This window comes from Cinclus cinclus, chromosome 3 (genome assembly GCF_963662255.1).
Source record: "Cinclus cinclus chromosome 3, bCinCin1.1, whole genome shotgun sequence".
Taxonomy (NCBI): domain Eukaryota; kingdom Metazoa; phylum Chordata; class Aves; order Passeriformes; family Cinclidae; genus Cinclus; species Cinclus cinclus.
Window position 1 is genome coordinate 26,439,959 of NC_085048.1, and position 14,394 is coordinate 26,454,352.

Sequence of the window (14,394 nt, forward strand, 5' to 3'; positions counted from 1 at the left end):
ACAGTGTGTAACAGGCATTGACTCATTATTTATTTAAATCTTCATGGTGATTTTCTAGAGTAGGAGATATTTCTCCCTTCCTTTATTTCTTCAATTCCACTTTTCCATCCTCCATATAACTCCTGTCTTCCAGTCTGTACATGAGCATTTTTCAGACTGCTTAAAATGTGAATTGAAGAGCAAAAAAGGAGTAGGGCTCACATATTAACTTTCACAGTACAGGAGCTAACCTGACTTTATGATCTTTTTATGTTGCTTACTTCTGTACACATTACTTGGAATGGTAGCACCTGCTGAATCATAAGAAAGGCAGTGATTTGTCTTTCTAAGCATATCAATAAAGGAGAGGAAATCAGCTAAAAATGTCCTTTCCCTGGACCCCATCAGAAGGAACTTTTATCAAGTATATCACTTCTTTTTGCAGGATCATAACCATATCTTACATCAACATACCTTACTCTAGTCTTACAACACTCATGAAAACCTTTGTCATCTTGGCAACACTAAAAATTCTAATTATAATTGCTTTCAAATTCCCTGACTCTGGTTCCATGAAGTCCTCCTGGTGGTCAGTGCTGGGCTCAGAAGCAAGTTCAAGCTAAATATCCTTACAACGTTTGGTGTAACCTCCCAAGCAGAAGAGGGAAGAAATATAAGCAATTTAATTTAATTCAATTCAGAGGATTCATCTGTGAAAGATGAAAGAGTGCTGCAGTACTTAAAGCTTGAAAAAAGAAGTCTAGAGTGAACATGACTAGGGAAAGAAGAAACAGGAGACTACACACAAATTTTCAAACTGGTAATCAAACAATAATGAATGAAACAGGTTATGAGACATCTGAGTCAAAACAGAAGTCTCTGTGCAGGCAGTAGCTCACTAGAGAATCAAGGGAGTGTGAATTTCTTTAGCATGTATTGAAAGGTCCAAGCTAAACTGTAATATTTTTTGAGTTGCCATAAGATAAACACGACTTAATATCTTCATCGATTACATAGACAGTGGGATCAAGGGCACCCTCAGCCAGTCTGCATATACACCAAGCTGAGTGCTGCAGCTGATTCACTGGAATAAAGTACCCAGGGGCACCTTGAACATATGATTTTATAGGAGAAGATATTTATGTTTCTCTCTTAAAATGTTTATATACTAAGTTCTTAGTATTTAATATTTCTACAAATGTAGCAATTGAAAAGGGACTTAGATATTAAGATTTGACATAATAATGTAAACAGTCTAAAAAGTAGCCTAATTTTAAGTATTACAATAATATACCATATTACAAGTATATAAGATATAAAATCACACATATTTAGGCAGAAGTCTAACAGATGGAGAATGATGATGACGGATCTTAGGATGTTGTTTTGGATATGTGTCTCTGTACACATAGTATGTAATATATCTGTCAGCTAAATTTGATTGCAAGTTCACTTCCCCTTTGAGTACAAAACCTACATGTCAGTAACATAATAATTTTAAATATTTTAGGTCACTTTATGTTAGACACTTCCACCCATGATTCTGAGAAGCACTAGAAGATGACTTTTCAGATAGAGGGGTCTGATGTTAAGTAGTGAATGGTTTAAGATAACAATATTTTTGAGCAGTAGATTGAGTACCAAATTCATTTCAGTTCACATGGTGCACACAGTATCAGTACTGTCCTGAAGTATTAACAAATCAATGTGTATTAACTAAAGCAATTATATGGCGGTATTCATACTAACCTGCAATGAAACGTTCTTCCAGGTCCATCAACACATACACCTCCATTGTAACATAGAACTGAGTTCAGTGTGGACTCACTGCAAACATCAACATCAACTTCACAAAACCTGCCAGTGTACCCACTCAGGCAAGCACAAAAGAATGCATTGACGGCATCTTGACAAGAACCTCCATTAATGCAGGGAGCAGATTCACATTCCTGAAAATAGAAATAACAATACATTGATTACACATCTTTAAAACACATTAGTTACTCATTCATCTCAACAAGTGCAAGAGACTGAATCTGGAGATTTGAAAAAGTATTTTTTTATTGTCTGGTAAACAGAAGTCTCTAATTTGACAAAAAATTGTTTATATAGAGATCCTTTGATTACAACTCACACTCACTATATTTGTTCTTACACATTAATCTTGCAGAGATGCAAATATAGCTTTATATATGCAGTCTTTCAGACAAAAGTATGCAATTGACTCATGATTAATTTTTAAATCATGTTTTTAAGCCACACTTGATACAATTATTTCTTCTAATTTTTTTACATTAGGAGCTTCTGCTGTAAAAGAAACACATTAGTAAAGCAATTCTGGGTGGAATAAAGAATTACTTATATAAATTAATGCACACAAGACTATTATTAGTATTTCCTGATAAACATTTTCTTATTATCAATTAATGTTTATTATTGCAAATAGAGACATGTTTATGTGTTCACATAATAATAATTTCTTCTCATAAGGCTAATGTAAAAACAATCAATTTCAAACCATACAAATTAGCAGCAAGTTAATATTTCTCCAGAGTGACAGGAGAGTTTAGTTAGTGCAATAGCCAGTGCAAAAAATGTGTTTGCCCTTGATCACAGAAACCTAGTTTTCACTTGTATCCCATAGGAGTTGTATTTTGCAGCTGCAACCCAAATAGTCTAGCTAAATCCAGTATTTTAAATTTATTTTTACACTCCTGTAACTTTAGAAGATTTAATTTTTTAAGGATATCCAAGGGCACTCACATTTCCTGCAGATAAAGTAGCTTTGGCAGAATATACATGCAGATATCCATGGGGAATTGTGAGAAAACCACTTATTTTCCTATAAGCTCTCCAGCTGAGTGTATATAGGATGATTTATTAGTGAGCATTACATAAGCTAATTGAATTATATATCCCACAGGAAGATGGAGATAGTCCTACAGTCTGCCAAAATTCCTGTGTCTAGGTTCTAGAAGTAGACTTTTGCTATACTAATTACATTATTTTTTGTTAGCAGACAGTAGCATTCCTTTTTTGTTTATTAAAAAAATCTCAATTCTCAGTTACAACTCCCTTTTTTCTATTCCATTAACTTGTCTAGTCCTCTTAATTTGTATTTTCTTTTATTCCTCACTACAAACCCAAAATTTATTTATTCTCATTAGCAGAATAAATTAAATCTGTATCAATTAATGGATCAAATTTTTACCTAATTATGATTCAAAAGTTAAAGTCCAAAAAATACCAAAATCATCAAGTAACTAAGGATAAATTCAAAGCTCAGAAAAATGTTCACAGGTTTGATTCAATACACTATCACAGTTGTACCAAGTGGAGAGCAATGTAAAACCTTTTTATTTTCTTCTGTGAATATATTGCTCTTTTAAGATTTTACAGTAAGATAAATGTCAGAAAGTTTGTAGGAAAGAAATCACATCTATCACTTCCCAGTACCTTCTGATGTGCTGCAGCTAAAAGTTTGTCATTAGACTTACAAAAAATCAGAGTAGACTATTACCAGAGATCTGATAGTCTGTACTGCTCTTAATGCATGCAAAAAAATTGTGTCAGAGAAAAGACAGAACTATGTTAAAAATGCCACAAATAACTTTATCCCAAAGTTGATGAGCTACCACACTACCACCAAATGCTGTAGTTTGTAGTCTAAAGAACAAAGACATGAGATGATAAATTGAAGTTGCAAGACAACTGTTACCAAGTTTTGCCTTTCTTAGATCCCACCAGAGACTGATTTTACAGCATTACATTAGGGAATAGCTGGCTCTGCAGAAAATTCCCAGCTACCCTGATTATCTGAAGACAAGTTCATCGGAACACCAATGCTATTTTCACTTTGTCTTCCTTTGTATAATGGGAGATTGAATCTTAACTATGATGCCTAACTAGACAGTTGCCAAATTAGAGTGACAATAGTAGGGACTCACAGACATAGAAACATTGGCTCTCTTCCAGACAGTAGGAGAAAAATACATTCTTGGTTGCCCAGTTTCCAACCTAATAAGATACATTTTCACCTTTTCTTGCTTAGAAGTTATCAGATAAGGAAAATTGCCTCTCAATAACTGAAAAAAGAAAACTACAAGAATAATATTCACAAAGATGAGTAATTTTAGCTTTCCAAAACACATTTTTTTTATATATGTAGGAGTGTCACAAATACTGACTTATTTATGCCTAAATTTATACCTTCTTATTCTCATGGGGTCTTTTCAGTCTTTACTAAATCTGAAACTTTAATTTGAATTGGAATGTAAAAATGCATAATTTTTAAGCTTCAGAAAGAAAATCTTAATCTGAAAGCAAATCTAAGACTTTGCGCAGCTTCTACTAACAATTTGCTAGCAGTAAATGTTTAGGAAAAAAGAAAAAGAACCAAAGCCACGCATGCATACAACCCCCACCCAAAACAAACAAAAAAGACCCAAAACAAATATGCAAAAACAAAACAAAACAAAAAAATAAACCACAAAGAAAATAATACCAAAAATGAAAGTCCCCCCAAAAGGCACAAAATTACTTTCAGCTCTGTGTTGGACTTCTCAGCAGAATTATTCCATTTAGAACACGCTAAAACCTCCAGGTCTTGCTGAGCAGTCGTAATACTGAGAGGTCAAGGGGCAATAACAATGACAGCTTTGGTACCTGCAAGAGACGGTCCGAAGTTTCGCTCATTTGCCTCACGACCATCGCAAGGAGACCCCGGTGAACCCCACTTGCTCCAGGCAGGAGTTTTCTGGCCCAGCCGAGGTAGATGTTGTGTGCAGGTGTGCTGTGTGTGCTGTGCTGTACCGTCATGGTACAACACTCTCGAGCGGACAAACATGTCAGCACCTGCCTCTCTGAGCACACAATGGTCCATAAATCTCCCTACCTCTTGGCCAGACGCCACTCACTTTGAGAAAAGAGTATAAAACTGTGACACTTTGGAGAAGCCCCTTGAGATCTCCCCACGGAAGGAAGAGCCGTCTATTGGCCGAAGACCACTAGAACACCCGTCTACTGGCTGACGACCATGAGGATGCCGTCCCATCCGTTGGTAGCTATTACCCTTCCCCACTTTCCCCCTCTTTTTTCTATCTCTTTATTTCCTTAAACTCTCCCCTCTATTGCACAACTGAATTGCTAGCATCAATAAAGTACTATACTGAAGCATACTGCTGTCCCTTTGCTATGTCTTTTGTACCTCAATATCTAAACGAACCATCACGACCCCCCACCTCTATTGGCGGATCATGACATTACCCAACTTATTTTCCTCCTCAGGACATTCTACAAACATCAAGTACTCCTTTTAATTGCTATTCTCTCAGATTTCTTTATTTATTTTATGCCCTACTTTCATTTTTAGTTTCCTCTGAGAACACTGAAAATCTCGTTGTATGACTGGAGCATCTTCGGCTCGCCCAACTGTGACCAGGATGCCCAAGGCTTCCCTGTGGCCACGGTGGAGTTGGTGCCCTGTGTGCGTGTGCCAGATTCTCCAAATTCACACCCTCCCGGCCTCACCGCCCTGCTGCGCTCTGGCCCAAGCAGCAACACGCAGCTACAAGCCTGGCAGATGGCTTTGTTTAACACAAGAAATTGAGATAATTCAGGTATCTCTCTGGTGCAGTCCTGTTAAAACAGCTTCATGTGGCAAGGTTACGCTTGCGGTGGGTAGGGGGGCTGCGGGGTGGGGGGCGGCAGCTCTCTGTGAGGGGAGGCTGGGGTGGACACAGCCGGTTCCACCCAGATCCAACTGCTCACTGCAGGGCAGGGCTGAGCCCACGGCAGCCCCAGCCAGACGTAGCCAGTTCCAGCTGGATCTAGCCTGATCCCACCACCCAGCTCAGGGCAAGGATGAGCCCATGGCCCAGGGCAGTCCCAGCTGGATATAGCCGGGTCCAGCTGGATCCAATCGCCCACCTCAGGGCAGGGCTGAGCCCATGACTGGGGCGGCAGCGATGTGTTTAGAAAAGTGTATTAAAATGTGCAGAAAAGCATTAGACACAGGAGTGAGAAACAAGTGTGAAGATGACCCTTGCAGGCTGAAAGGTCAGAGAAGAAGGAGGGGGAAGCAGGGTCCACCAGGAATCCCTGGGAAGATCCTCAAGAAGACCACTGTGAAGCAGGTTGGACCCTTCTAGCCTACAAAGGACCACATTGGAGCAGATATCTACACTGCCACCTGTGACCATCACACCACAGCAGGTAGATGTGCCCTGAAGGAGGCTGCAGCCCATGGGAGAGCCCATGCTTGACCATGCTCCTGGCAGGAGCTGCAGATCCTGGAGAGGAGCCTCTTCAGAAACACATTTTCTGGCTGGTTGGAAGGAAAGTCTTTTAGCTTTTGATTGACAGTAATTTAAATTCATATTTCCCAGGGTGAGTCTGTTTTTCTTGTGACAATAATCAGTGGCCATACCCAATCTCCCTGTCCTTTTCTTGACCCACAAGCTTCTCTTATTTCCTCCCTATCTCCTGATAAGGAGGAGGAGTGCAGGAGTGGCTGTGCGGATGTCTGGCAGCCAGACAAAAGGAACTCACCACACCTGGGTATTCATACTCTGTAAAAATTTATTTTCTGTCCTATCAGAGCAAGTAACCTGTCCAAACAGGGTTTTCCCGTGACTTTCATTGTCCTTTTTCTTCCTCCCTTTCTGTTTTCTTTTTTTTTTTTTTTTTTTTTTTTTTTTTTTTTTGTTCCATTCAAGGGCAGCTTCAGTCAAACCAGGGCTACAGCCATACACAGACAAGGAAACCAGGGCCTTATCTTCTCATCTTCTTGTTCTGAAGGGGTTTGTTGCTTACACTGTCACTGAAATACCCCAAAATGCCCATCCTTACTGACTTCAGTTGGGGTGCTCTGCTTATTCCCAAACCCTCCTCACACCCGTAAAGGATGCCCAGTACTAACACTTTACAGCATATCAATGCTCTCCTTCCCTGCTCATTTTTCAAAACATGGATGACTTAAATAAGATCCAATGAAAAGAAAAGAAATTATAAAACAAAATAAAAAAATATGGAATTGTAATTATTTGCATAGAGTTTTAATCAACTCTTCGCTAGTCTGACACACTTTATTTCACCCAAATATATTTTGAACTTTCTCACATCTGACCTCCTAGGAGTAAAGCAGGAGGGGTCCCTTTCAGTAGGCATCTCTTATTCTGAGTTTGTTGGTTTTATTCTGTGAAGCATGGGACTTCCTCCATTTTGACCTAACATGGAATCCTTTGAGGTTATGTGTTGTTAACAGGCAACAAACTTGGAAAAGATTTAAAAATTATAATGGAGAAGCTATCAACATGAACTCCCACTGGAATGCTATGGAAAAAAATGCTAATTATACCCTTAAGTCTTCAGAGAGGGGAACAATGATTTACACTACAACTTACTAAGACAGGTGATTATTTCTCTTTTTATGGTTTGTAGAAACTGAGACATTGTGCCATGCTCTAGAATCTGTTTACTACAAAGCATATAAAAATGTGGACTATAACATGATTTAAGTACTAGCTAAAATACTTCAAAGTCAAATCTAAGAAAAATAACATCAGAATTTTTAGGATTTTTTTTCAAAATCATTATTACATCACATATATTATTTTAACATGAAACTGCTGAAAACATAATATATAAGGGTTAAAAATTATTCGAAAAATTTATGGAGTATAGTTCTGTTTCTATTAAAAACTATTAAAAGCAATATTCAATGTGAGTTCTTTGCTGTAAGAGGTTCCAGAACTCTTGATAGCTCTATGAGTGTTCTCAGGTTTACATAATCAACAAAAAAATTGAGAGAGAGAGAGAGAGAGAGAGAGAGAGAGAGAGAGAGAATGGCAGTGCACATTTTCACAAGAGTTATTATAAATTGAGTATTAAACTCCCAGAGAAAGTCAGTACAAAAATAACCACCTGGATTCCCCAAATCCAGATATATCCAGCAAGAAATAATGTTCAACTTGATTACTGGGGATCAGTCACTGTAAAACTGCTAAAACTTGATCTTCCACCTCATTATATTTTAAAAGAAAGGCTCGAGGCATTTCTAAAACATATGGTCTAGGCAAATAAAAGTTAAATACAAGTATTAATTTTCATGTAGATGTAAGTGAATGGAATATACATCTGACAAGAGAACTGGTGATTTTCTGGCTTTATTTTTACTAAACTGTGTTTATAGTAAATGTAAGTGTCTATTGATTTTCCTAGCATAGCAAGGCAATTTAAAAATCAAGGCAAAAAAGTGAAAGAATATTGAGATTTCTAGTTATGCAGCTCTTTTAAGGGTAGATTTTCTTAAGAATCGAAGAATGTCATACAAGATACACTAGTTTTATTAGAGAGCAATAATTTGTTATTTCTTCTCTGTTCCTGTTCTCTGAATGTCATGGTATAGTAAATCTTGTTTGTACTAGGAAGAAAATGACTGTCCCTTAAGAGAGTCCACCTTGGCATGGCACAGTTCACTGGTTCTGCTGGCAGGAAATTATTCTGAAATCTGGACTCTTAACAAGTGACCTAGAAAGGCACTTTGCTCAAGGCATACTAGTTCCATATCCAAATCTGTGGGTCCATACTGACATCTGTGTTTGGAAGTGAGTTTATTCTGTCTAAGAAAACACAAATTTCTACATATTTCATTATATTATCTCCAAATTTACAATCCATAGCTTGAAACAATTCTAAGTTTTGGCAAACTAATAAAAATAGCGAAAATCCACTATTTTTTCAAAAGAATGTGTCTGTTCAACACTGTTTCTTAAAAAAAAAATCTAGAGGTACATTTTGTAAGTTAGGATTTTTTTTTTTTTCAGCTGAAAGGACTATTCTTCATTAGTCCACCTGGGAAATGCTGATTAGAAATCCAAAACTATTTCTAACTAATTTTATAAATCTATTTCTAAAAAAGAGATTCTATGCAAAAAAAATGTAAATGTAGACTTATTTTTATTTAAGTGAAATTTCGCTTTATATCAAAAAAGAAATTATAAAGTGAAATAGTACTTAAGAGTACTCATTCAAATCCTTTATGGAGACTGATGAGGGGGAGGCAAGGTAAGAAAAGAAAGGGATAAGAAAGGAATTTAAAGATATATATTGAACCACGAAAGAAAGATGTTTTCAAGTGACATGCTAAAATTCACTCAATGATAGGATAACATTATTCTCAGGTCAAGGTTGAAGGTTTTTTAATAAGCAAGAGCTATGTGGCTAAGGGTTTGTAATGAAATAAAAATAAAAAGCCTGCAGAAAGTAAAAGAGGTTGTAAATAAATGCTTTAGAAGGTAATTAATGTTTTAAACCAATTTTTTTTACATATAAAATATAATATGCATATGATTTTAATGCATGCTGAATCCATCTTTGGAAAAAATCATCTAATTTTAGTGTATATACTTTGGGTTAAATCTCAATAGCACTGATTCCATATAAAAGTATGAGATTTATATTGAGACTTTTAGATGAATGCTCCAGATATATTTCCAATTGATGTTTAACAAAATTATAAATAAAGTGTATTCTTGTAATTAGTAAAACCATTACACTATTTTTGCAGTTAATATAATAATGTATCCGTTTTGTTTACATATTGACTTCCCAAAACTTTTTCTTTCGGTAGATTAAATATATCTACAACATCTTGAGGAATGAATTCGGAAAACTTGTGTCCACCTTCAGAATGTTGGTTTTGTCCAAAATAATTCAAAAGGAGTTCAAAATTATATGAAACTTTTGCATTGAATTTTTGTGTTACGAACAAAAGGAGAAGAGAAAAAACAATAAAAATAAATCTAATTTTGAGACAATGATACAAAGCAGAAACATACTGGATCAGCCCAGTGCTCCATCTGGCCCAGTATTCTGTCTTGAATAGTGGTGGAAAAAAGCCACTATAACAACATCTATGTCCCATGCATCCTCCTTCAGCAAGCAGAACTGTCTAATCAGACATGATAAACTGTGTTTTCCTTATTGATTAATTTATCATTCACTTATGAACCTGTTGTCTGTGACCTGTCTAATTTTTCTGAACGTACTAAGAGATGACCTGACTCCCCAGCTTTTGGGGCAGCAAGTTCTAGGGGCTCTCTGCTTCCTCTGAAACAAAGTAGTTTGTTTTCTTCCCAGTATTTATCTGTTTTTTTTATCATGTCCCCCCAAGTGTCTGTTCTTCACTACAGAATTTGGGGAAGAGATTTCCCAGTTATCTTCCTCTTCAACAGTGTTCCAAATCTTAATTACCTTCCCATTTCCTTCTGCTTTCCCCTCTTTAAAGGAAATAGTTTTAGCCCTTTAAATATTTCTTTATATATCATCTAGGTAATTCACGTAATATTTATTACTCTCTGCAGCTTCTCTAACTCTATTTGTGCTTCTTAAGGTGCCAGGTCCAGAACTGTGCACAGTAACCAGTGTATGAGCCCACCTTTGTTTTAGGTAGCAAGGAAATCATATCCTCTGTCTTGTTCCTCATACTCTTCTTGATCATGCCCAGCAGGTTTTCTTGCTATGCTTTGCTGTGACTGTAGATTGAGACAATGACTTCAGAAAACTGTTGATGATTTTTCCAAATCTTCTTTCCTGAATTGCAACTGGCAGTTGAATTCAGTTGTATGACGCTATTTCTCCCTAGAATATTACTTCTCATTTAAGCTTATCTGCCACCTTTTGCCTCTTTCCATGAGGTCCTCCTGGCATTTGCTAAATGCAAAGAACTCACTAAGCTTTTCTCAAACCTCATTTGAGTGCACATTTTACACTTTCACCATCAAGCAATCCCACCAATTCCCTGCTTCCAGACTTTGATAGATGTGAAGAAATTGTAATAATTTAGCGTACACTTTACAAGATAATTTCAAATTTTTGGTTTAGGTTTTTGAAGTTCCTGCCCACATTTGAATTAATATGTTTTGATAACTTTTTTTATTATTTCCATATAGGCAAATTCTCCATTTATTAAAATGCCATTTTTTTCCTCGTGACCCTCTTAAGTTTTTTTCTTAAGCCAGTCAGGGGTTTTGAACCACTTTGTGTTCTACACCTATAGCACACATTTTACCTGGGCTTTTAACATTATTTGTTTAATAACTGTTAGTATGCTTGTGGGCCTCACTTTTACATAGCTTATTTTCCTGAAACTGAATATAATAATTTAATATTCCTGGGCTTTAGGATACACTCTGTTGCTAGAGTATCTGTGATGAAAGATCATATTATGATATCAGTATAGGATTTTCTCATGTAAGAGATTAGAAATATGTCTGTCAGTTGAATGTCCTCAAAGGGCTGAGCACTTCAGGGGTGAAATTCCTCATCAACATTCCTGTAGGTCTCATCCATTTCTTTACTTCTCCAATCTATATTATCTATTTTTCCTATTACTTTCTAGTCAAAAGACTCCAATTCAGTCACTCTGCTCTGACTTAAAATAAACTCTTATGTCATGTTCAGAATGTCTCTGAAGAATTATATACACTGAAATTGTCAGATATTGTGTTTTGCAGAATAAAGTAGGGATCTCCCTTTCCTCCTGCTCTTATATTTACCAATCTGCATCTTGTGCATAAACCACTTCTTTTTCCTTTTTTTTTTTTTTTGCTAACCTTAGTTTAGCTTCTTTCAATAAATGACTTACTTTACCAAATATTTTTAAAAGACTTAGCAATAGGTAAAACTACTCAGGAGTGTGAAAAAGTCTCAGAGAGGCATGAAGAGCATCCACCTTATCTGAGGGTCTTAGAATATCCACCAATGTTTGACATACCCATGTCTTTTGTGCAATCTGGTCCTCATGAATAAATATTTATTTGCTTGAAGTAGCCTCTGCATGTGCATAAGCTGTGCTGCCTTTGCACAGAAAATTAGTTGATTTTCCTGATTTACTACCTTTTTTTATCTTTTATGAAAATAGAGACAAAACCATATAAAATAAAACATCTCTAGGATGCAGTTTAGAGTTTTCTTCAGCTTTCTATCAGATACAAGCTGAAGCATCAACAAGCTGAATATTCTCCTGTGTAAAGACTCAAAATGCTTTTTGCTTCCTCTCTGGCAGGATAAGACAGTCTTAACTGAGTATGGAAGAAGCATACCTGTCAATCATGTCTCATCCATCACAGCAAAGAAAAAAAGCCAAAAAAAGTAAGAATTAATGTCTATTACCAACCATAATTGCTATTGCTGCACATATTATTATTCTATGTTTATCAGAGAGGAAAGATCAATTTTCCATAATGTACATTCATTTTACCATTAAAAATATGCAAATATCAAAGGGAATAATGTGTATTGAAATTGGTTCATATAGTGCATGTGTCTGTACTCATTCTTGAGTGAATTCCATAACTGAAAAAAACAATGAAAACTGTAGCAGATAGGGAAGTTCCAATATACACATTCCATAACTGATATGCAAAAGTTGTAGTCTATAACTACAAAGACATATAGAGCTTATTTTGTACTTAAAAGTACTAGACAACCAGAGAAAATTTTGAAGCGTATTTTCTTGAAATCTCTATAGTGACTTAGGCAGGGATGAAAAAACCCAGGATAAAAAATAAAGGGAAAAAAAAGAGAAAAAATCCAGGTATGCCTAGGGAAATACATATACACACATAAATATATTTTATTTTTAAACTGGTTATTTGAATCATCTTAGTTGCTGACCTTGTAATGACCACCCAGAAATTGTCTCACTCTCCCTCCTTCTACATTATAAGGGAAGAAAATAAGATGACAAAAGTCCTAGATTGATAAGGACAGAGGGAACCTTTACCATTTACTGTAACAGGCAAAACAAACTTGACATGGGCAAAATAATATTTTACATTCATAAAACTAGAAATAGATTTTGGGCCAGCAAGAAACAGAAAGAAAACCCAAATCCACACTCCACTTTTTCCCAGGCTCAACTTCATTCCTCTGATTCCAAATTTTCCTATCTCCTCCTTTTACTCTGAAAGTGCAGATGGGGCCTGAGGGAGGGATTGTATTTCACACCAGCTCCTCTGTGGTTCTTCTTCCTTCTCCCACTTTTTCCTTTCTTCAGTATGGGTCCTCTTTATGTGCTTCAGGGTGAAACTGCTCCTGCATGGGCTCCTCTCCATGCATCACAGCTCCTACTTACAGCCTGTTGCTGCTGCAGCCGTGGAATGCTCCTGTCAAGGCACTCTATGGGCTGCAGCACTCTCAGGGCATATCCACATGTTGCAGCATGGGGTCTTATGTGGGCTGAAGTGCAGATGTCTGCTCCAGCATGGTTCTCTCCATGGACTACTGGAAAATACCCACTCCACTACAGCTCCAACTGGAGCTCTCTGCTGCAGGACCTCAAGCTCCTCTTCCCTCTCCTCCTTCAATGACCTTGGCTACGTCCTGTGTGTCTCTCACACTTCTTTCCCCCCTCACTCCTTTCTCTACTAAGCAGTATTTTCTACTCTTTCTTAAATATGGTTTTACAAAGGTGCCATCATTTTGAGTGAGAGGCTCAACTGTCCCCTGCAGTTGGTTGGATCTGACTCAAATGGCTTGTTTCCACCACGGAGCCACCCCCGCCCTGTGCTCACAAAGAACACTCCTGCAGGCTCCCTCCTAAACAAAATCTTGTCTCCTACACCAAATGAAATTGCATTGTGTAGACCTTACTACAGAGAAATGTACCTTCAAGTGAAGAAAGAAAGAAAGAAAGAAAGAAAGAAAGAAAGAAAGAAAGAAAGAAAGAAAGAAAGAAAGAAAGAAAGAAAGAAAGAAAGAAAGATCAGACTAAATAATGACTATTGTTTAAAACAAAGGAAGTGGCTGAAACTACTGAAGAAAAAAACAACTGCAGAGCATAAGCCCACTATGATTATTGTGATGTGTATACCTCTACATAGTCAGAAAGCCTAGCTGATCACTGTAAGAGTTGCATAGGCATAATAAATGTCTGAGCAGGATGAATGCAACAATAGAAACTTTAAAATATGACATTTGCAGCATAGGGTAATCTGGGAATCACACTGTGTGCAAAGAGAATGACTATCAAAAAATGAAGCCGTTACTTTGACAGACTTATCTGTCAAAGGTATATATATATTGTTTCTTCCTATGAATTTCTAATCTATGCATTTTCAAACATCTCGCTATGATATATGATTATCTTTTGGATATAATTTTATGATGTTGTCTACAAGTAATTTAATCTCTTGTTCTCTTCAAATGGAGAAAAGTGTAAATCGTGGATGCTTCAGGAGAAAATATTACCCAAGGGTACTATGTATTAGCATCGGCAACAGCTGATAAATATAGATTTGCAATATCATATCTTATCATTTTATGATGGGTATTCTGTAGCATGGATTACTTATTTTCTGGCTTTTTCCTTCTATAAAGGAGTTCAGAAGCTAATATTCCAGCTAGAATTAC

At 36.6% G+C, this 14,394-nt stretch overlaps 1 protein-coding gene across 1 annotated transcript in view; it reads right to left on the bottom strand.

The window, feature by feature from the left end:
* Positions 1-14,394, bottom strand: part of EYS (eyes shut homolog) — a 706,383-nt gene that overhangs the window by 394,629 nt on the left and 297,360 nt on the right. Inside the window, exon 28 of the mRNA XM_062489770.1 lies at positions 1,729-1,928. Coding sequence (XP_062345754.1) covers positions 1,729-1,928 — 200 coding nt within the window. The remainder of the gene's footprint in view (positions 1-1,728; positions 1,929-14,394) is intronic.